This window comes from Aythya marila (assembly GCF_965140915.1).
Source record: "Aythya marila genome assembly, chromosome: 22".
Lineage (NCBI taxonomy): Eukaryota > Metazoa > Chordata > Aves > Anseriformes > Anatidae > Aythya > Aythya marila.
The window spans coordinates 7,312,067-7,326,591 of NC_139063.1; the positions used below are offsets into that span (position 1 = coordinate 7,312,067).

At 41.2% G+C, this 14,525-nt stretch overlaps 1 protein-coding gene across 8 annotated transcripts in view; it reads right to left on the minus strand.

Moving 5' to 3' along the window:
• The window catches only part of KDM1A (lysine demethylase 1A), a 69,394-nt gene that overhangs the window by 2,975 nt on the left and 51,894 nt on the right, over positions 1 to 14,525 (minus strand). For 5 of the 8 annotated variants that reach the window (XM_082777738.1, XM_082777736.1, XM_082777734.1 and 2 more), the window contains 2 exons: positions 13,468 to 13,614; positions 4,028 to 12,616 (listed from right to left, as the gene is read on the minus strand). In XM_082777738.1, coding sequence (XP_082633864.1) covers positions 12,431 to 12,616; positions 13,468 to 13,614 — 333 coding nt within the window. In that variant the 3' untranslated portion in view covers positions 4,028 to 12,430. Of the gene's footprint in view, positions 1 to 4,027; positions 12,617 to 13,467; positions 13,615 to 14,140; positions 14,227 to 14,525 lie in introns of those variants that run through there. The other 3 variants (XR_014318960.1, XR_014318959.1, XM_082777737.1) reach the window with 3 other exon arrangements.

Genomic DNA, 14,525 nt, shown 5'->3' on the forward strand with positions numbered 1-14,525 from the left:
TCACTGGTTTCTTCTGCTTGGCGGAAACAGGTGCCCCTTTCCACAGAGGCATGAGGAGGATGATATAGAAGGGAAAACCTCTATTGTTTTGGAGGTGCTGGGTGAACAACTGTCATCCAGCAGCTCCCATACCTGAGTTGCCTCCACAGTCATTCCTACATCTTACCTTCCAGGTGAGCAGCTACGACAGCAGCACATGTACAGCTATCCATATGTGCACATGGGATGCTGCATCACCTCCTTATCTTGGAATTATATGCCTCAATTCTAAGAGGCAAAAGGAAAAAAAAAATGGAGCTGGTTGGAAAATATCTATGAACACATATAAGGAAAATGTTTCAATGACATGTGTTTATTTGTTGTTGTTTGTTTTTTTTTTGTTGTTTTTGTTTTAATAAAGTTTTGTTTGGAGGAGGGGGAAAAAGACTATTTTTGAAAAAAGTCTCCTCATAAATTTTAGATGTTTTTCCCAAATCTATATTTTTTGCAATCCATTTTATTCTTTTATATTTCATGACATGTATACATGTTAAGTTGCATAACAAGACAAAAAGATAGTGCTTTTAACTTAGTACTGTGGCAGCTTTAATAGTCTTAAAATTAAATTATATTAAAATAAATTATATCAGCTGCTATCTCTTACCACTTCATGACATGGCAGTGCTAGTTAAAAAAAAAAAAAAAAAAAAAAGATCTTTATAAATATTAAGTATTAAAAAAGCAAAAAAAAAAACATCACAAACTCAAAATCCAAACTAAAAGTAAAGAAGCTGAAATTCTGCAATTAAACTCGGATTTCTGAGATGCCTCTTTCCTCCCTCCCCTGCAGTATTTGTCAGGAAATGCTGAAAATGGGTGCATGTTTTGTAATCTGACACCGCTATGGACTTTATAACTTGTTTGTGAAAGTTCATTTTGCCTTGCTCAGACATTGACTGTATGACAGGAACCTCTCCCCCTGGCATTACTGGGATTTGTTACTCAAGTGCTTTCAGTTTCCTTGCCTTCTCATGCAATCTTGCAGGCTTTCCACAGCTGATGGCCAGCATTGCAACCTGCCCAGCTGTGCCACATCCCACCTATGCTTTCACAGGGCTGGCTTGCAATGCTTTGTCAGCCTCATGAAGCCACATTTTGGCTTTCTGCACCTTCTTTTCATATTAAAAGAAATAATTCCCTTCAATAAAATATGCTGCCTCATATAAGATGCCTAACAGGTCCTCTGTTGGTTACATGGGAGACAGTGCTTCAAAAACCCCTCCAAGCCAGTGCAGCTGGTCTGTAGAAAGCAACCCAAACATCTCCTGCAGCAATTTTTTGAACCTTGCAATTTGCATTTAGGAGGATATACCTACCTCTTCAAACATCCTCAGTAATTATTTACCCCAATTTACATTCCCAAACCTGTTTAGTAGCTGGTCAGCCATATAAGACACAATTAGAGTTGCTGTGAAAGACTGCTGCCGACTACCTGCTTGGCATTGCAGTACTGTCCTATAAAGCAGAGTTCATAGTTAAGATGTCACCTGTGACACTTAAGATGTCTGTCCTGTGACACTGATGCCAGAGACTCACAGTTTAGTTTAAAAACAACCAACTAAAAGAGCTGGACAGCACATACACACTGACGAGGATGAGGATTGCTTTGAGCAGTTAATGTATGGCTTTTCTCACAGTGACAACCCCATCCTGCTGTAGGACATTAGTCTTTATCTAATAGGCTGCTCAGGTTCCCTCACCCATCCACAAGCCCTCTCCTTCCCACACAGTCCTGGCATGGCTGCAGTTTACCATTGTACTTCTGGTGCTCCGTCTGGGGGAACTAGTTTCATTCCTGGCCAGCAGAGCTCTGCATTGCTATGTGACATTCCAGGTTGACACAGGCTTCCCTTAACCCAACTCACAAAAATCTAGTTAGTATGTTGTCTTTTCAGCTCTACAGCTCACCCCAATAATGCAACTCCATGTTTGGAATGAGAAAGGAACAAGCACCAACAGCAAGAGTTGTTGGTTTCTCCCCTTCTGTCAGCCAGGGCTTGGCTTTCCCTAATCCAAGAGCACCTGGAGGACCTGTCCTTGCTGCTCAGCCAGATCACGCTGTGCAGGAGTCCCCCAGCTACAGACACAGGTCTTCTGGCACTGCTCCTCAGGTGCTTCTCACAAATTACATCTCTCCTTTCTCCAGCTACCATGGCTAAAGTCAGCCTCACTAATTTGTTCAATATTTTACAGCACATACCTTGAACTCTTGCTCAGTGTAACTGCTTGTAAATAAAGATGTCACTGAGTATAGACCAGGTTGTTTTTACCACAACTGGGATTAAATCTGAAAGAAAACCCTCTGTAAATTTGAAAGGGGCCATGCCCTGTTAATCATGAGTGCAATAGGAGCTGATGTATTATTAAAATTATAGCAATGACTTCAGGAAACAGTGTATTTTACTCAAATTGCACACTTTTTTTGAACAGCTGTAAAATAGAATATGTGTAAATATTGCCATCACTGAAGAAATATTTGTAATTTTAGCATATAAATAAAACAGGCTTTTTAGCGGATGTGACACCAAGAGGCTGTGTATCAAGCATTCAGACAATTCCAAAATTGTAAACATGTTTGCTGTACAACAGAAGTGTGTCAGTGCTTGCTTCTTCCAAGTAAACGGAGACATTGTCCCTTTTTAGAGAACCAGTGGCTTTTCCTCAAAAGGCCAGTGGCAGCTTGAGGGGTTAGCAGCTTGCTGCTTCATGGAATGGTCCCCTCCATGTCTGGAAATGACACTGCAGCCTCCAGATCGTCACCTCTCCATCCACTCAGGTCGCATGGAGCAGGGACAGTTTCACAGTGCAACCATCAGTGCCTCATGTTCAACTGCAGCTTACTGGACACTGATGAAGGGAGAACTGCTGTCCACCTGCAGATAATACCTCCAGGAAAGGAAAACAGAAGGAAGCACAGGCCAGGGTGGTGCACTTGGTGTTTCAAAAGACACTTGACATGAGCGATTTCTTGCTACAGATTGAAGCAATAGTCACATTGGTGTTATCTCTAACATAGTAGACCTCATCTCTGCCACCCTTGCACATCACTGGAGCAGCCAAAGCACTGTGCCAAGGTCAGCCTTCAGTGGACTGCTATATACATGATGAAATGTGAAGCCATTGTTCGCAGATGCATCTTATGGTCAGTAACCTAGGGACCCAAAGGATAATTGTTGTAGGCTGCCCAACATGCAGTGCTGGCACCTGCCTTGTGGAAGCAGCAATCCAGGCTGCATGGAATGTATTTTTAAGAGAAAAACTATTTTTTTTTTGTATTTGTAGACATATACTTGGGCTGGGGCAGCTTAGTTAGAAGACAATAAAGCAGGAAATCTTTTCATAGTCACACTCATCCAAGTTAATTTTTCAGGTTATAGTATTGCTTGTTTCCCTAAAGCAAACTTTGTGTCCAGTAGAGCTATCAAGCACTGTTCCACCTGAGTCTTTGTCAGTGTGCTCAGCAGAGGGAAGCCAACTCTTTCCTCCCCGGGCTGCCCATTCAGTGGATACAGATGGTGCTCACCTTTTACTAGTTACAGTGCTCTTAGTCTGCATGCCAAATGTAAACACACTTTATCTGCATGTCTCTCCTGACTCAAACGCTGTCAGCTCTACAGTATATAACCAATAAAAATCTCTTTTTATATGTTTGTGGTGTGGTATTTAAAGCTCCATCTGAATCCCTACTGACAGTGGTCATTAATCAGAGGTATTAATGTCCCTTGTTGAAGTGCAGAGGCAGCTCCATCTTGCAGCAGTTATGTTAATGCTGATTCTGACTACTCCATTCTTACTTTTTTGCCCTGTACACATATCCAGACAGATCTCAAACACCCATTCCTAGGCTGCACTTAAAGGCATGGGCAGTACCTACACATGGAAAATGAAGTTGAATACCATTCCCCACCTATACTGGATGACCTAGACTTGCATTGCTGGGAGCAGGTTTGAGGAAGAGCATTCTTACAGAAGGAAACAAGCCACTTGCTTCATTAGATTTCCTTTACTCAACCAGTATAGACTGTAATGAAATCAAAATCTGTTTGCCTTCCTCTGGAAGAGCTGAGAGGATAGAAGTCAGAACAGGTCTCCATTACAGTTCCTAGTTTAGTGCAATGTGTGGGTACAGTCCACAAAAAAAAAATAAAATTAGACATTGCAACAGTACCTGTCATATAAAAAACTGGCCCCCATAATAACCACATCAGTAGGGAAGAAGTGTGTTGATTTTTAGGAGAACTTGCGTACCACAGTTTGTAAGGAAAAGAGCTTTGTCTGATCTATCTGGTTTATTCTGTTTGAATAAATCTGCAAAACTGGATGCAGCTCCAGAAACTGAATAATTAAACATGTTACTAGTGTTTAGTGACATTTCAAGAGCTGTTCATAGCTGTCATTCAGCTGCTACTCTAGGCAAAGCTAATTAACTACAGGTGAAGGCTACAAACATTCCCTCTGTTAGGCATTACAAAAAAAGAAGTGACTTTTGGCTTGGCTGAGTACTCTTCTCTCCCAGTTAACACACACAGCTACTGAGCATTATTAAAGAGGTTGTTCTAAAGCATTACAGTAGCTACAACAGACATGCTGCTGTGTCTGGCTTGCCAGTGAGCAGAGATCACTGATAGTACAGAGTTACTATTGGTAGCTTCCATGGCTGCTTAAAGTCTCTCCCCTAAAACACGCGCTCATAACCACAGGATGGTTCTTCTTCCTTGTTCATGATTCAAGGCTAGGCTCACCACTCCTGTATGGGGACATTATAGTAAATGTACTTGACTAATGGACTTACACCATACCATTGCTGCTTAGCCCTGAAACTAACTGCTTTCTCTTTTCTTTTTGATCAGTCATGTCTATGAGCTGTGCTGGTTTTCTGTAGTCTTACTGCTGTCTACAAACAACCATGCACTTCCATTATCCCAGCTTCAAACCTTTGCTTTATCTGACCTATTGAGAAGGTAGTTAATGTAAAACATCTCTTCAACAGAAACATTTTAAGCCAGATCCTTTGTGCTGCCCATGCTTAGATCAGGCATTTTCTCCTCCTGGGGTCCATCATCAGCCACTCACACTGATGTTAGCGCTGTCTGAAGTTTTAATTCTGGCATCACATTCAAAGCAGCATTTACCCAAGCTACAGACATAGCTGACAGCTCCCCTTAACTGCATTTCTATCCTTGCAAACCAATCCAAAACACCATTGTCATTCCAGTCAGCAAATGCTCTTAAGGCTCTGCTATATCCTCAGCTAGGCCAGGAATACCTGCCCCTAGAGCCAGTCCCACTGAATGAACTCTGTACCCTCAATGTACAGCATCACTTTTCACTAGCACAGGGTATGCTGTTACCCAGCTACTCACATTCCCACTGAGGGGCTTCTTCCAATCAGCTCTTCAGTGTGCTTATCCTTGTTAATATCTTTATCAACATGCTTTTTAATTCAAGGCATCTGAAACCTGTTCTTCCTTGCTTTTTGGCATTTGCACAGATACACAAATACAATTGTCCTGACTTATAGCTGCCATAAGGTTATGGAAACAAGTTTAAGGATACCTAAACCCTTCAATCCCGCTCTGTTAGACTCCAAGCACATGGATAGCACCAAGTCAGGCACAGCAGCCACAGCTATTTCCATTCAAAAACACCAAAGTGGTGTTATTTCGTATCACTTGGTGGCCTAGATATCACCAGGAAAATCTCCATTCTCAGTCTGCTGAGGATTCAAGCCAACACCTGCCATTCCCCAAACCAGGGTAAATCGAGGGGGAGTAGGTTAAAGGGGGTACCCTTTGGCCTTCCCATTGAAGTAGTCATGGCACAAAGAAGAATGCAAGTGGGTCAGAAAATAATAAAATGAGCAAGCAGGAGCCTAATGCTGTGGTTTTGCCATTACAGAGCAGAGTTAGGTGACTCACCCAACTCAATCCTATGCCTCCCTGCACTCCAAGGTTACACGTGTACTATCCAGTTAAAAGCCTGGTCTAGGGCGCATCATGTGCCTCCTATCCATAGACCATGACCCCCTCCCTGTACCACAAACATGAAGGCAAACATTTCCCTCCAGTTCCCTCACAGGGCAGCCACAGCCAAACTGCTTTCCTGGGGCACATCAAATACTTCATCCTTAGTGATACACCCTTTCTCAGGCACTCTGGGCTTTTTCTCTTCTTCTCTCTTTAAACACCACGTTATTATGAACGTAGGTCATTTTCCTTATGAGCTGGAAGCCCCAGTATTTGTTGTCAGTGAACATGTTTGACGTTTAACTCTTAGTGACACAGACTATAGCCCAGCACTGCTCTCACTTTTCAGGTGCAGTGTGTTATGGCTCTGCATTGCTTGGGACTCATCACCCTGGCTATGGTACCAAGGAGGGGAAAAAATACTCTATCTTCCTAATAATGACAATTAGGCATGGATTAGCCATAAAGTTGAAGCCATTAACTTCAAGATCCCACACACGATAATTCTGTGCTGCATCCAACATAGCTGAGATTCTACATGGTAAAGTTAATGAAATAAAGCAAGTAGACTGAACCAAACCACCAGATGGAAGTGGATACCACAACATCATTCCTCCTTACTGTTTCCTTCACACAACATCTGCCCTAGGCCTATCTTCTCAGCTGGAGTTCTTCCAGTTGCCTTCAGATCTTACCTGCTGCAGCCATTCCCCTTTACATGCCAGACTCCAGGACCTCCAAAAGGAGGTCTGTAAAACAGCAGCTTTGGTATCCTGTCTCCTCAAATGGATGAGCTACCTCTAAAACTGTGACAAGTTGCCAATAAATGGCAATCTTGTTTTCTTCAAAAGCTGCAGCATCTCAGCTACTGGCTGAAATAGGCTGGAGCCCAAAGACTCTTCAATTGTGAGAGAATGCCAGATGTGTCCTGTCACCATCTGGGGTCCACCCATCAGAACAACTTGAAGCTGACGTAAATAACGTCCTAGATCCATATCCACTCAAAGAGCATATCCCCTCCAGTGCTGACCCAAACCAAATTTAACAATGGAATATAACAGAAACATATGGTATGTGGAACTGAGGAGATGGTGAGATTTCTAGCACCTCTGGTCTAAGGGGCACATGTGAAAAGATCAGGTAGGGCATCATGAATTAATAAAGGCAAAGAGACTACATGGAATACTCCAGTCACACTGTAAATTCTAAATTACATCCTCCATTGACAGGTAGAGAAAAAGTTGTCTTCTGTTGCTATGACTTTCTGTTGGTTCCGTTGCTATTCAGTAATGTTACAGAAATAGCAATTGCTTTAATGGAAGTAATACTTTTGCACACTTACCTAAGAACATCAAGTTGAAGTGAATCAGGAAAAAACATTCAAATTCTGCAGTTTGAGAGGTTATTTGCCCTGTTATTCAGAATTGAAGATACAATTCTGTGAGCAAGAAGTTACTAAGGATATGTTGTCCAAACATCTGTTCTAATTCTGCATCTAACTTGGGGTTGGAGAAACTTCTGTTCTCTAACAGTAGCAGAGAATCGTGGTTGAGACCTGAACCCTTTGTTAAACCATGAGTGCCCAAGACTGGAGATCACACCCACATGAGGTTACTGCACTCTAAACCAAGCGGTTATCCAAATGTATTTGCAGAGAGACATGCAATCCACAATCAGGGTGAATGCCTTCAGGAGCTTCATGAAAAAGAGACCTTTCAATCCACAGTAGGTTTGCTGTCCAAGATACCTGTTTTGTTAAGAGTCAGGAAAACAGGTTGTCTACCCTTGCTCAAGTAAAACACCCTTATAAGTTATAGGGGTGGGGTGATACAGTATCTAAAGAACACTGGAATAACAGTGAGAAGTCCCTTCAGAGAAAAAATGCAATTAACGCAAACTTGATGGGGCCCAACAAACAATTTAATAAAAAGAGATATAGACTTCTGGCCCAGAAGATCCAGAGATCAAAACTACTGGGCAAAGACTCCACAAGCTTTGCAGGAGTTTTGCTAATATAAGCCAACAAACTCTGTAGATAAGCAACAGATTTTAGCAGACATATTGGTAAAGCTGGAAAAAAACTAAGACAATTTTGCTCTTTGGATAAAACAGCATTCTATGATATGCACAGGTAATTAAACAGATGCTTATATTCTCCACTGACTCTCCGAAGTTGACTTGTTTTGTCCCTCCCATCCCTCCCCCAACATGTTTATTCAGGTGATTTTGCTAATACACCAAAAATGAGGTCTAGAAGCATTCAAGAAAATCTTTAATATCTATCTAGGTACTCTGGGAGAATTATCAGTGTAAGCATTTCCTCTAAGCTTCAATGTCCCTTCAGAGAAAAAAAAATACACCTTCAGAAATTAGATGCACTGGAAATTGGAAATAATCATTGGCGAAACTAGCAAATTTACAAACACCACCATGGCTTCTAATTTTCTTTTGGTAACCATTTCTGAGAAGAGTAACTTGTGGAATTATCACCTTTAAAAAGAATCTGTGATTTACAAATAAGTCTAATTCAAGTTAAGTCATCCCATTTTATAGAGCCACTTTATGCCTTAAAGACGACATGCACTCTGAGCACCTTGCTGCCTGCAGTATCTTCCACTGAATTTGAACTAGTCAGCTGAAAAGATTCATAATGAGAGAAGAAACCAAAAACACCCAATAAAGTTGTTTTTCTATGTTTATGATCCAGTCAATTAAAGATAACAGAACAGAGAGATTAAGATAGAGAACCCATGCTTTGCGATTAGTTTCCTCTACAGACAAGACCATAGCAAATATTCAATTCCATACAGAGACTGAACACAAATACCCTGAGCTAACAGTAATTTATTGCAAAATAGATACTATTACCTGACAAAAACTCAGACATCCAGAGAACTGAAAAATGCAAGTCTTCCTGCTCATTTGCCAATCCAGAAAGCACAATCCTGACTAGTGAATACATACATTCACTCAGGATCCAGAACTCCATTGCAGGTTACTGTGGTCCTTCATCTTATAATCACAGAATATCCTCAGTTGGAAGGGACCCATGAGGAACATCAAGTCCAGCTCCTGACTCCACTCAGGGCAACCTAACAGTTAAATCATATACCTTCAGAGCATTGTTCAAACACTTCTTGAACACCAACAGTACATCTTCAGTACAGAAGGGAAGGTCCAACTAGATAGGGACCTATTTTTTTCCCCCAAAAGTGAGACCAATCAGTTTTGTCAGAAATACAATTCACCTACCCATGGAGTAGAGTGAGAAGTGACAGGTCCCTGAGAATAGGTGGGAAACAACGCTACAAAGGGTGCAACCAGCCTTGATCACAAGTTTTTGTGATGCCATAGATCTGAGGCTGCTGGGTGCTGAGAGATCATTCACAATCTGTTGAAACAGATCAGATGAGTCTTACCAGGAAGTTAGGTCAAGCAAACAGCAGCAGTGGAAAAATGGCTGCACCATGAGGAAGGATGCTGAGATGAAGAGGACCTGGTGACCCATTTACTTGCAATGCTTTCTTCTCCTCAGCAGGTCACAGTGACAGGAAAGCTGCAGAGGCAGTGCAAAACAGCCATTATGGGTCATGCCAAAGGTCCATCTAACAGACTGGCACAGAGAGCAGAGCAGCATGCTCCTATACACCGCACACTGTCCCTAGATATAGATGCAGCAAGGAAAGAGCTGCTAAATGCTGCTCAAGGAAAATCAGTGCAGTGCAGCAAGAAGCATGAGACTATACTGCTGCTGAACAAGCAATGGAAGCTCCCCCATATGATCTGACAGAGCTGAACTCCAACACTAAGTTGATTGAACCTTAACCAGGCTGCCTTTTCCATGTCTACAAACTTCAGCTGGCCTAGGGTTAATAGTGCTCTCCCCCTAAGCTCCCCTCTCCATCCCAGCAATCCTACAGGATGCAACCAGAAGGTCTTTGTCCTTTGTATCCAACCACTGTTCACCTCTACTTAGGGTACAACCAGTGCCATCAACCACTAGAAAGTGGGCCATGCAGGGCAGGAGCTGCAACACAGGAGCTCTAGGGTGTCCAGCAACCGGCTGCAGAGCTTTATCTGTCAGTCTAGAGACTGAAAGACTCCTAGAAGCTGAAAGTATGCTGAGCTGTTCAGTCTCTAATACCCAGAAGAGGGAAGACAAGAAAGCCTGACTGTCAAGGGTCAAAGATTAGCCCTGCTCAAAGTAACAGCAATGTATAAAAGGAAGTTTGTTTACATTTGAACATCTCAGACAAATCTCTGTGTGTTTGACAATTCAGCAAGCTGAATAATCTGCTAAGTCTCTCAGTCAAAGTGAACCTACAGCAGGAGAACAGAAACCCTGAAAAATATTAGCACATTGATGTAAAAGTGGCTTGATAGTTGTCTGGAAAATACAGTTTGGCTATGTTCAGTTGAGAACTATTTAGTTTCCAGTAGGCCAGAAGTGCTTTTCTGAGTTTTTGACAGTGCTATAGGAAGTTGGAAGACAGTCCTCATGGCCAGAGACAGCAGCATCACTAAACCCTGCAAACCACCCCACAAGTATGGAAAACAGAAAACCCCTGTTACTGAACACTCGGATCCTTTTTCCATCATCAGTCAAAATAGTCAAGAGACTAAATCAGCTTATCTTGGAATAGGATTTCTCTTGGTAGTGTTGCAAACAGGCTTTTACCTGAACAGAAGCCAGGGAGTTTTAAGACTCAAATAAACCGATGCACTCTGAATCTTCCCCTGGACACTCCTCCTCCAAGCCCTGCTGGATGTTTCCTGTCCCACTTCAGTGGGGCTTTCTTGACCAAGCATCACAAAGTTTATGTTGTCTCCTGGAAGGACAGCAAGGATGACTAGTGTTGATTTCTTCCATTACCCCTGCCACAACAGAATCCTCTCCTTTCTCACTGCATATCAGGACTGCCTACGGAGATGCCCACTCACAGATTTAAACATATGAGAGAGCAACCACCACAAGAAAATAAACAGTCAGGAAGAAGAAAGATCTAGTAGAAACGAGGCACAAGAAAACAGTAGAAGCAATGAATCAAGACAGAAAGTCTGTAAACAGAACTAACACAGCTATAAACAATTAGGGCCTGCAGCGATGTTTGCATGTATTTTCTTCAGGAAGAAGCATGGGCAATGTAATTGCAGAGGGAAGGGCAGGAACAAGAGCAGATGCTAGTCCACTAGCAGAATGGAAGGCACAAAGGCAGATGGAAGCTGGGACATGCACATGTACACACAGAGGGTCATGTAGAGAACAAAAAAACAATATAAAAAGGGAAAGGAGAAATAACTGTGAAAAAAAGACCAGAGGTAGATGAGATGGAAACAAATAGTAGAAACGTGGAGGTGAGAAAAGTTGGAAAAAGAAAAAGCATAATGTTAACTAGGGAAAGCAGGAGAGGGAGAAAGAACCTAAATGATTAAATAAGACTGCTCTGCGCAATGAAAACAAGTCTCTGTGCATGGTGTAAGAAGGAAAATATCTGGAAAAGCAACCAAACCAAAATGATTTTCAGAATCAGCTGCAACATCATCTCATCAACCCAGTAGAAAAAAAAACACAACACATTTTTCTCTGGGCTTTGGACAAAAGGGAAAAAAAGACAGCTGGTACAGCCCACAGTGCCTGACTGCCACATACAACAATCAAGAGATCAGGTCTACAGCTAGCTTACTGTCTAGGCAACTCTGTTTCTACATATGCAAATATGAGTAGTATTTTCGTAGTTTTTAAAGTTAAAAATATCCAGTTCTGATAATTTATTTTGTTGAAAGTATTTAATAGAATAGTATCATTAGCACACTTTTACTAATACCAGCTTTCTTTCTAAAACAGGATGTGCATGGTGTAGCAGCCAACAGACCACCTTGCAGGGGTGTGATTTGCTTTTAATTTGCTGTTACTGGTAGGGAAACAGTTGCACCAAATTCTCAAATGCCAGGTAGGAATAGAATTGGTCAAAAATACTATTCTTTAGAACTAATTAAGCAAAAATGTTTACATAAATTCTACACTAAGCTACTGTTCACAGCAACCAATTTCTAAAGGGCCTTTTCTGCAATGACTGAATTGTAAATACACAAATAGGTAAGATAAAAACCTTAGAAACTCCAGCTATAATTCCACTTTCAGAAAGTATCTGCAGTCAAAAAAAATCTCACTGACCAATCTAGTAGTAAAGGATTCCATGTACACTGACAGTTCAAATAGCTGTAAGAGATTTTGTAAAGGGATGCCAAAAGCCCAGTGTCAGGTAAGCTTTTGTAAGGCCATTCTAACAAAGTATTATGCAGCAACTCATGGCCACCTCCTTTCAGCAGATACTGTTACAGACTAAACGAATATGCCTTCATCCTAAAAAGTGGATCACAACATCAGCTCTGTGGCATTGTTACTCCTCTTCTGATAACTTCTCTTATATGCTGGTAGCTTGTTGTGTGGGGACCCCAGGTGTAGGCTGGCGAGGCAAAGTATACATGGCCCCAAGAAACTGGTCTGCAATGCGACCTGCTTCTCTCAGTCCACTCAGTAAAGCACCATGAACAGTGGCAGGGTAGTTGCGAATGGTATGCTCTCCCGCAAAAAACAGGCGAGGAATAGGCTGAAAGAGGAACAGAAAACACCATTATGACTTGTGCACAAACTCAGTTCAAAAAGTCTTTCAGATCATGTAACAAATATACATTATGAAGTATTTTGGTGTCTTCTAATCACACTGCAGTTCCCATAACATCAAAGTAGTGCATACAAAATAGTCTACTAAAAATATTTTAATCTATCCTACAAATTACCATGAAAATCTTTATATACCTTTCATTTCACAGAAGCATTTCATGTTTGTGATAAATAATGTGAGGAAATACTTTCCTATTACTTGCTAATATATTTGCTTTGATACAAAGATAATAGAACTCTACTTCAAAAACAATACTTTAAGAAGCAGATAAGGAGATTAGCCTCCTAAGTTGTATACTTAAAAACATTTTAGAGTTGTATATACAATCCTACAACCAAAAACTTACATGTATGTTTAAGATGAATGATGATTTCTGACACTGGGACATGAACTCTAGTTCAATACAAACAAAAGAACGCTTCAATAATTCACTTAAATGAGCAATTTGTCAGTGCCATAAAAAAGATGAGGAAAACAATTTCATATATTATATTCTGCAGAGAATCACTTTACCAATAGCTGTGTTTATTAGAGACTTGCATCAGTGTATAAGAACAACCTTAATAAAACCAAAGTCCTACAGATCCTTCTGTTTTTCCTTTCAAGACTTCATCCTCTCAAAAGGAACTGGAGAGGACTTATGCCTTCATTTTGTGCTGGATCACAAATTGGGAGAGATTTTTTGCTTCCTGTTCCTCTCCTTCTGGCCTTCACCCTTAGAAACCAAAACCATCACATTCTGGTGTATTTCTATGAAGAACTGAGAAATCTCTCACCTGAGGAGCACCTGGAATGGCTGGTCCTGGAGTAATCGGCTGAGCCATCAAGTCATAGTCATTTCCAGAAGATCCAGCTGCTACATACGAGTATGATCCCCGGGCCCACGGGTCAGCACGCCAACGGGACACCACAGTCTCTTTGGGCTGAGACAAGAGAAACTTCAGTTGTTGACACAATGGAAGTTCTACAGTTAGTGCAAAATATAAAAGATGCAAATTGAAGAATAAAAGATAAATCCCTAAGCTAATGTTAATTGTGGAACTCCACATTTATATTTCATGGTAACTCATACTATGGTAAATAATTTGTCTCTGGTGTCAGCAGCCTTAATACTTTGAGATATATTAGCAGAACCTGCTCCAAATGGCTTCTGCACTGGAATTCAGAATTTGCAGTCAGCAGTACATGCATACTGTGTACTCCATGCTCTGTTTCTTCTCATTATCAACATAAAGACAATATACAATTCCTACTCATTTATATCCTTTCAGCCACAACTCTCTTGAAGCTGTCTCCTGACTGAAATATGGCATAGACCTGTACAAGGTCCGTAACTTATCTGGTAAAAAGACTGCGTAAGTGGCATCTGCACAAAAACGCGTTTTTCCTCAAATCCATCTGGTTTACTATGGTAACAGCCAGGATGAAATATATTCCACCAAAAGATACAAAAGTGTGAACATAACCAGGACTCAAAACAGTATCCCCCTAAGGTAGTAACAGTAGTCAAGAAAAAACAGGACATCTTCATAAACCTGCAAACATAACATGAAGAGCAAAGGGTCAGAACCTTCAAATAACCCAGATTCTGTTCAAATATGTAACTGAGCTTTAACAGGAATCACTCTCTGTAAAAATTCAAGCATCAAAACATGAACCTTGAACATGAAGTTCTAGTACCTAAAACTGGCCTACATCAAAACTGGGGAGGGACTCCTCTTCAGAGTGTAGTAATACAACTAGGGGTAATGGCTTTAAATGAAAAGAGGGTAGATTTAGATCACATATCAGAAAAAAGTTCTTTACTATGAGGGTGGTGAAGAACAGGCTGCCC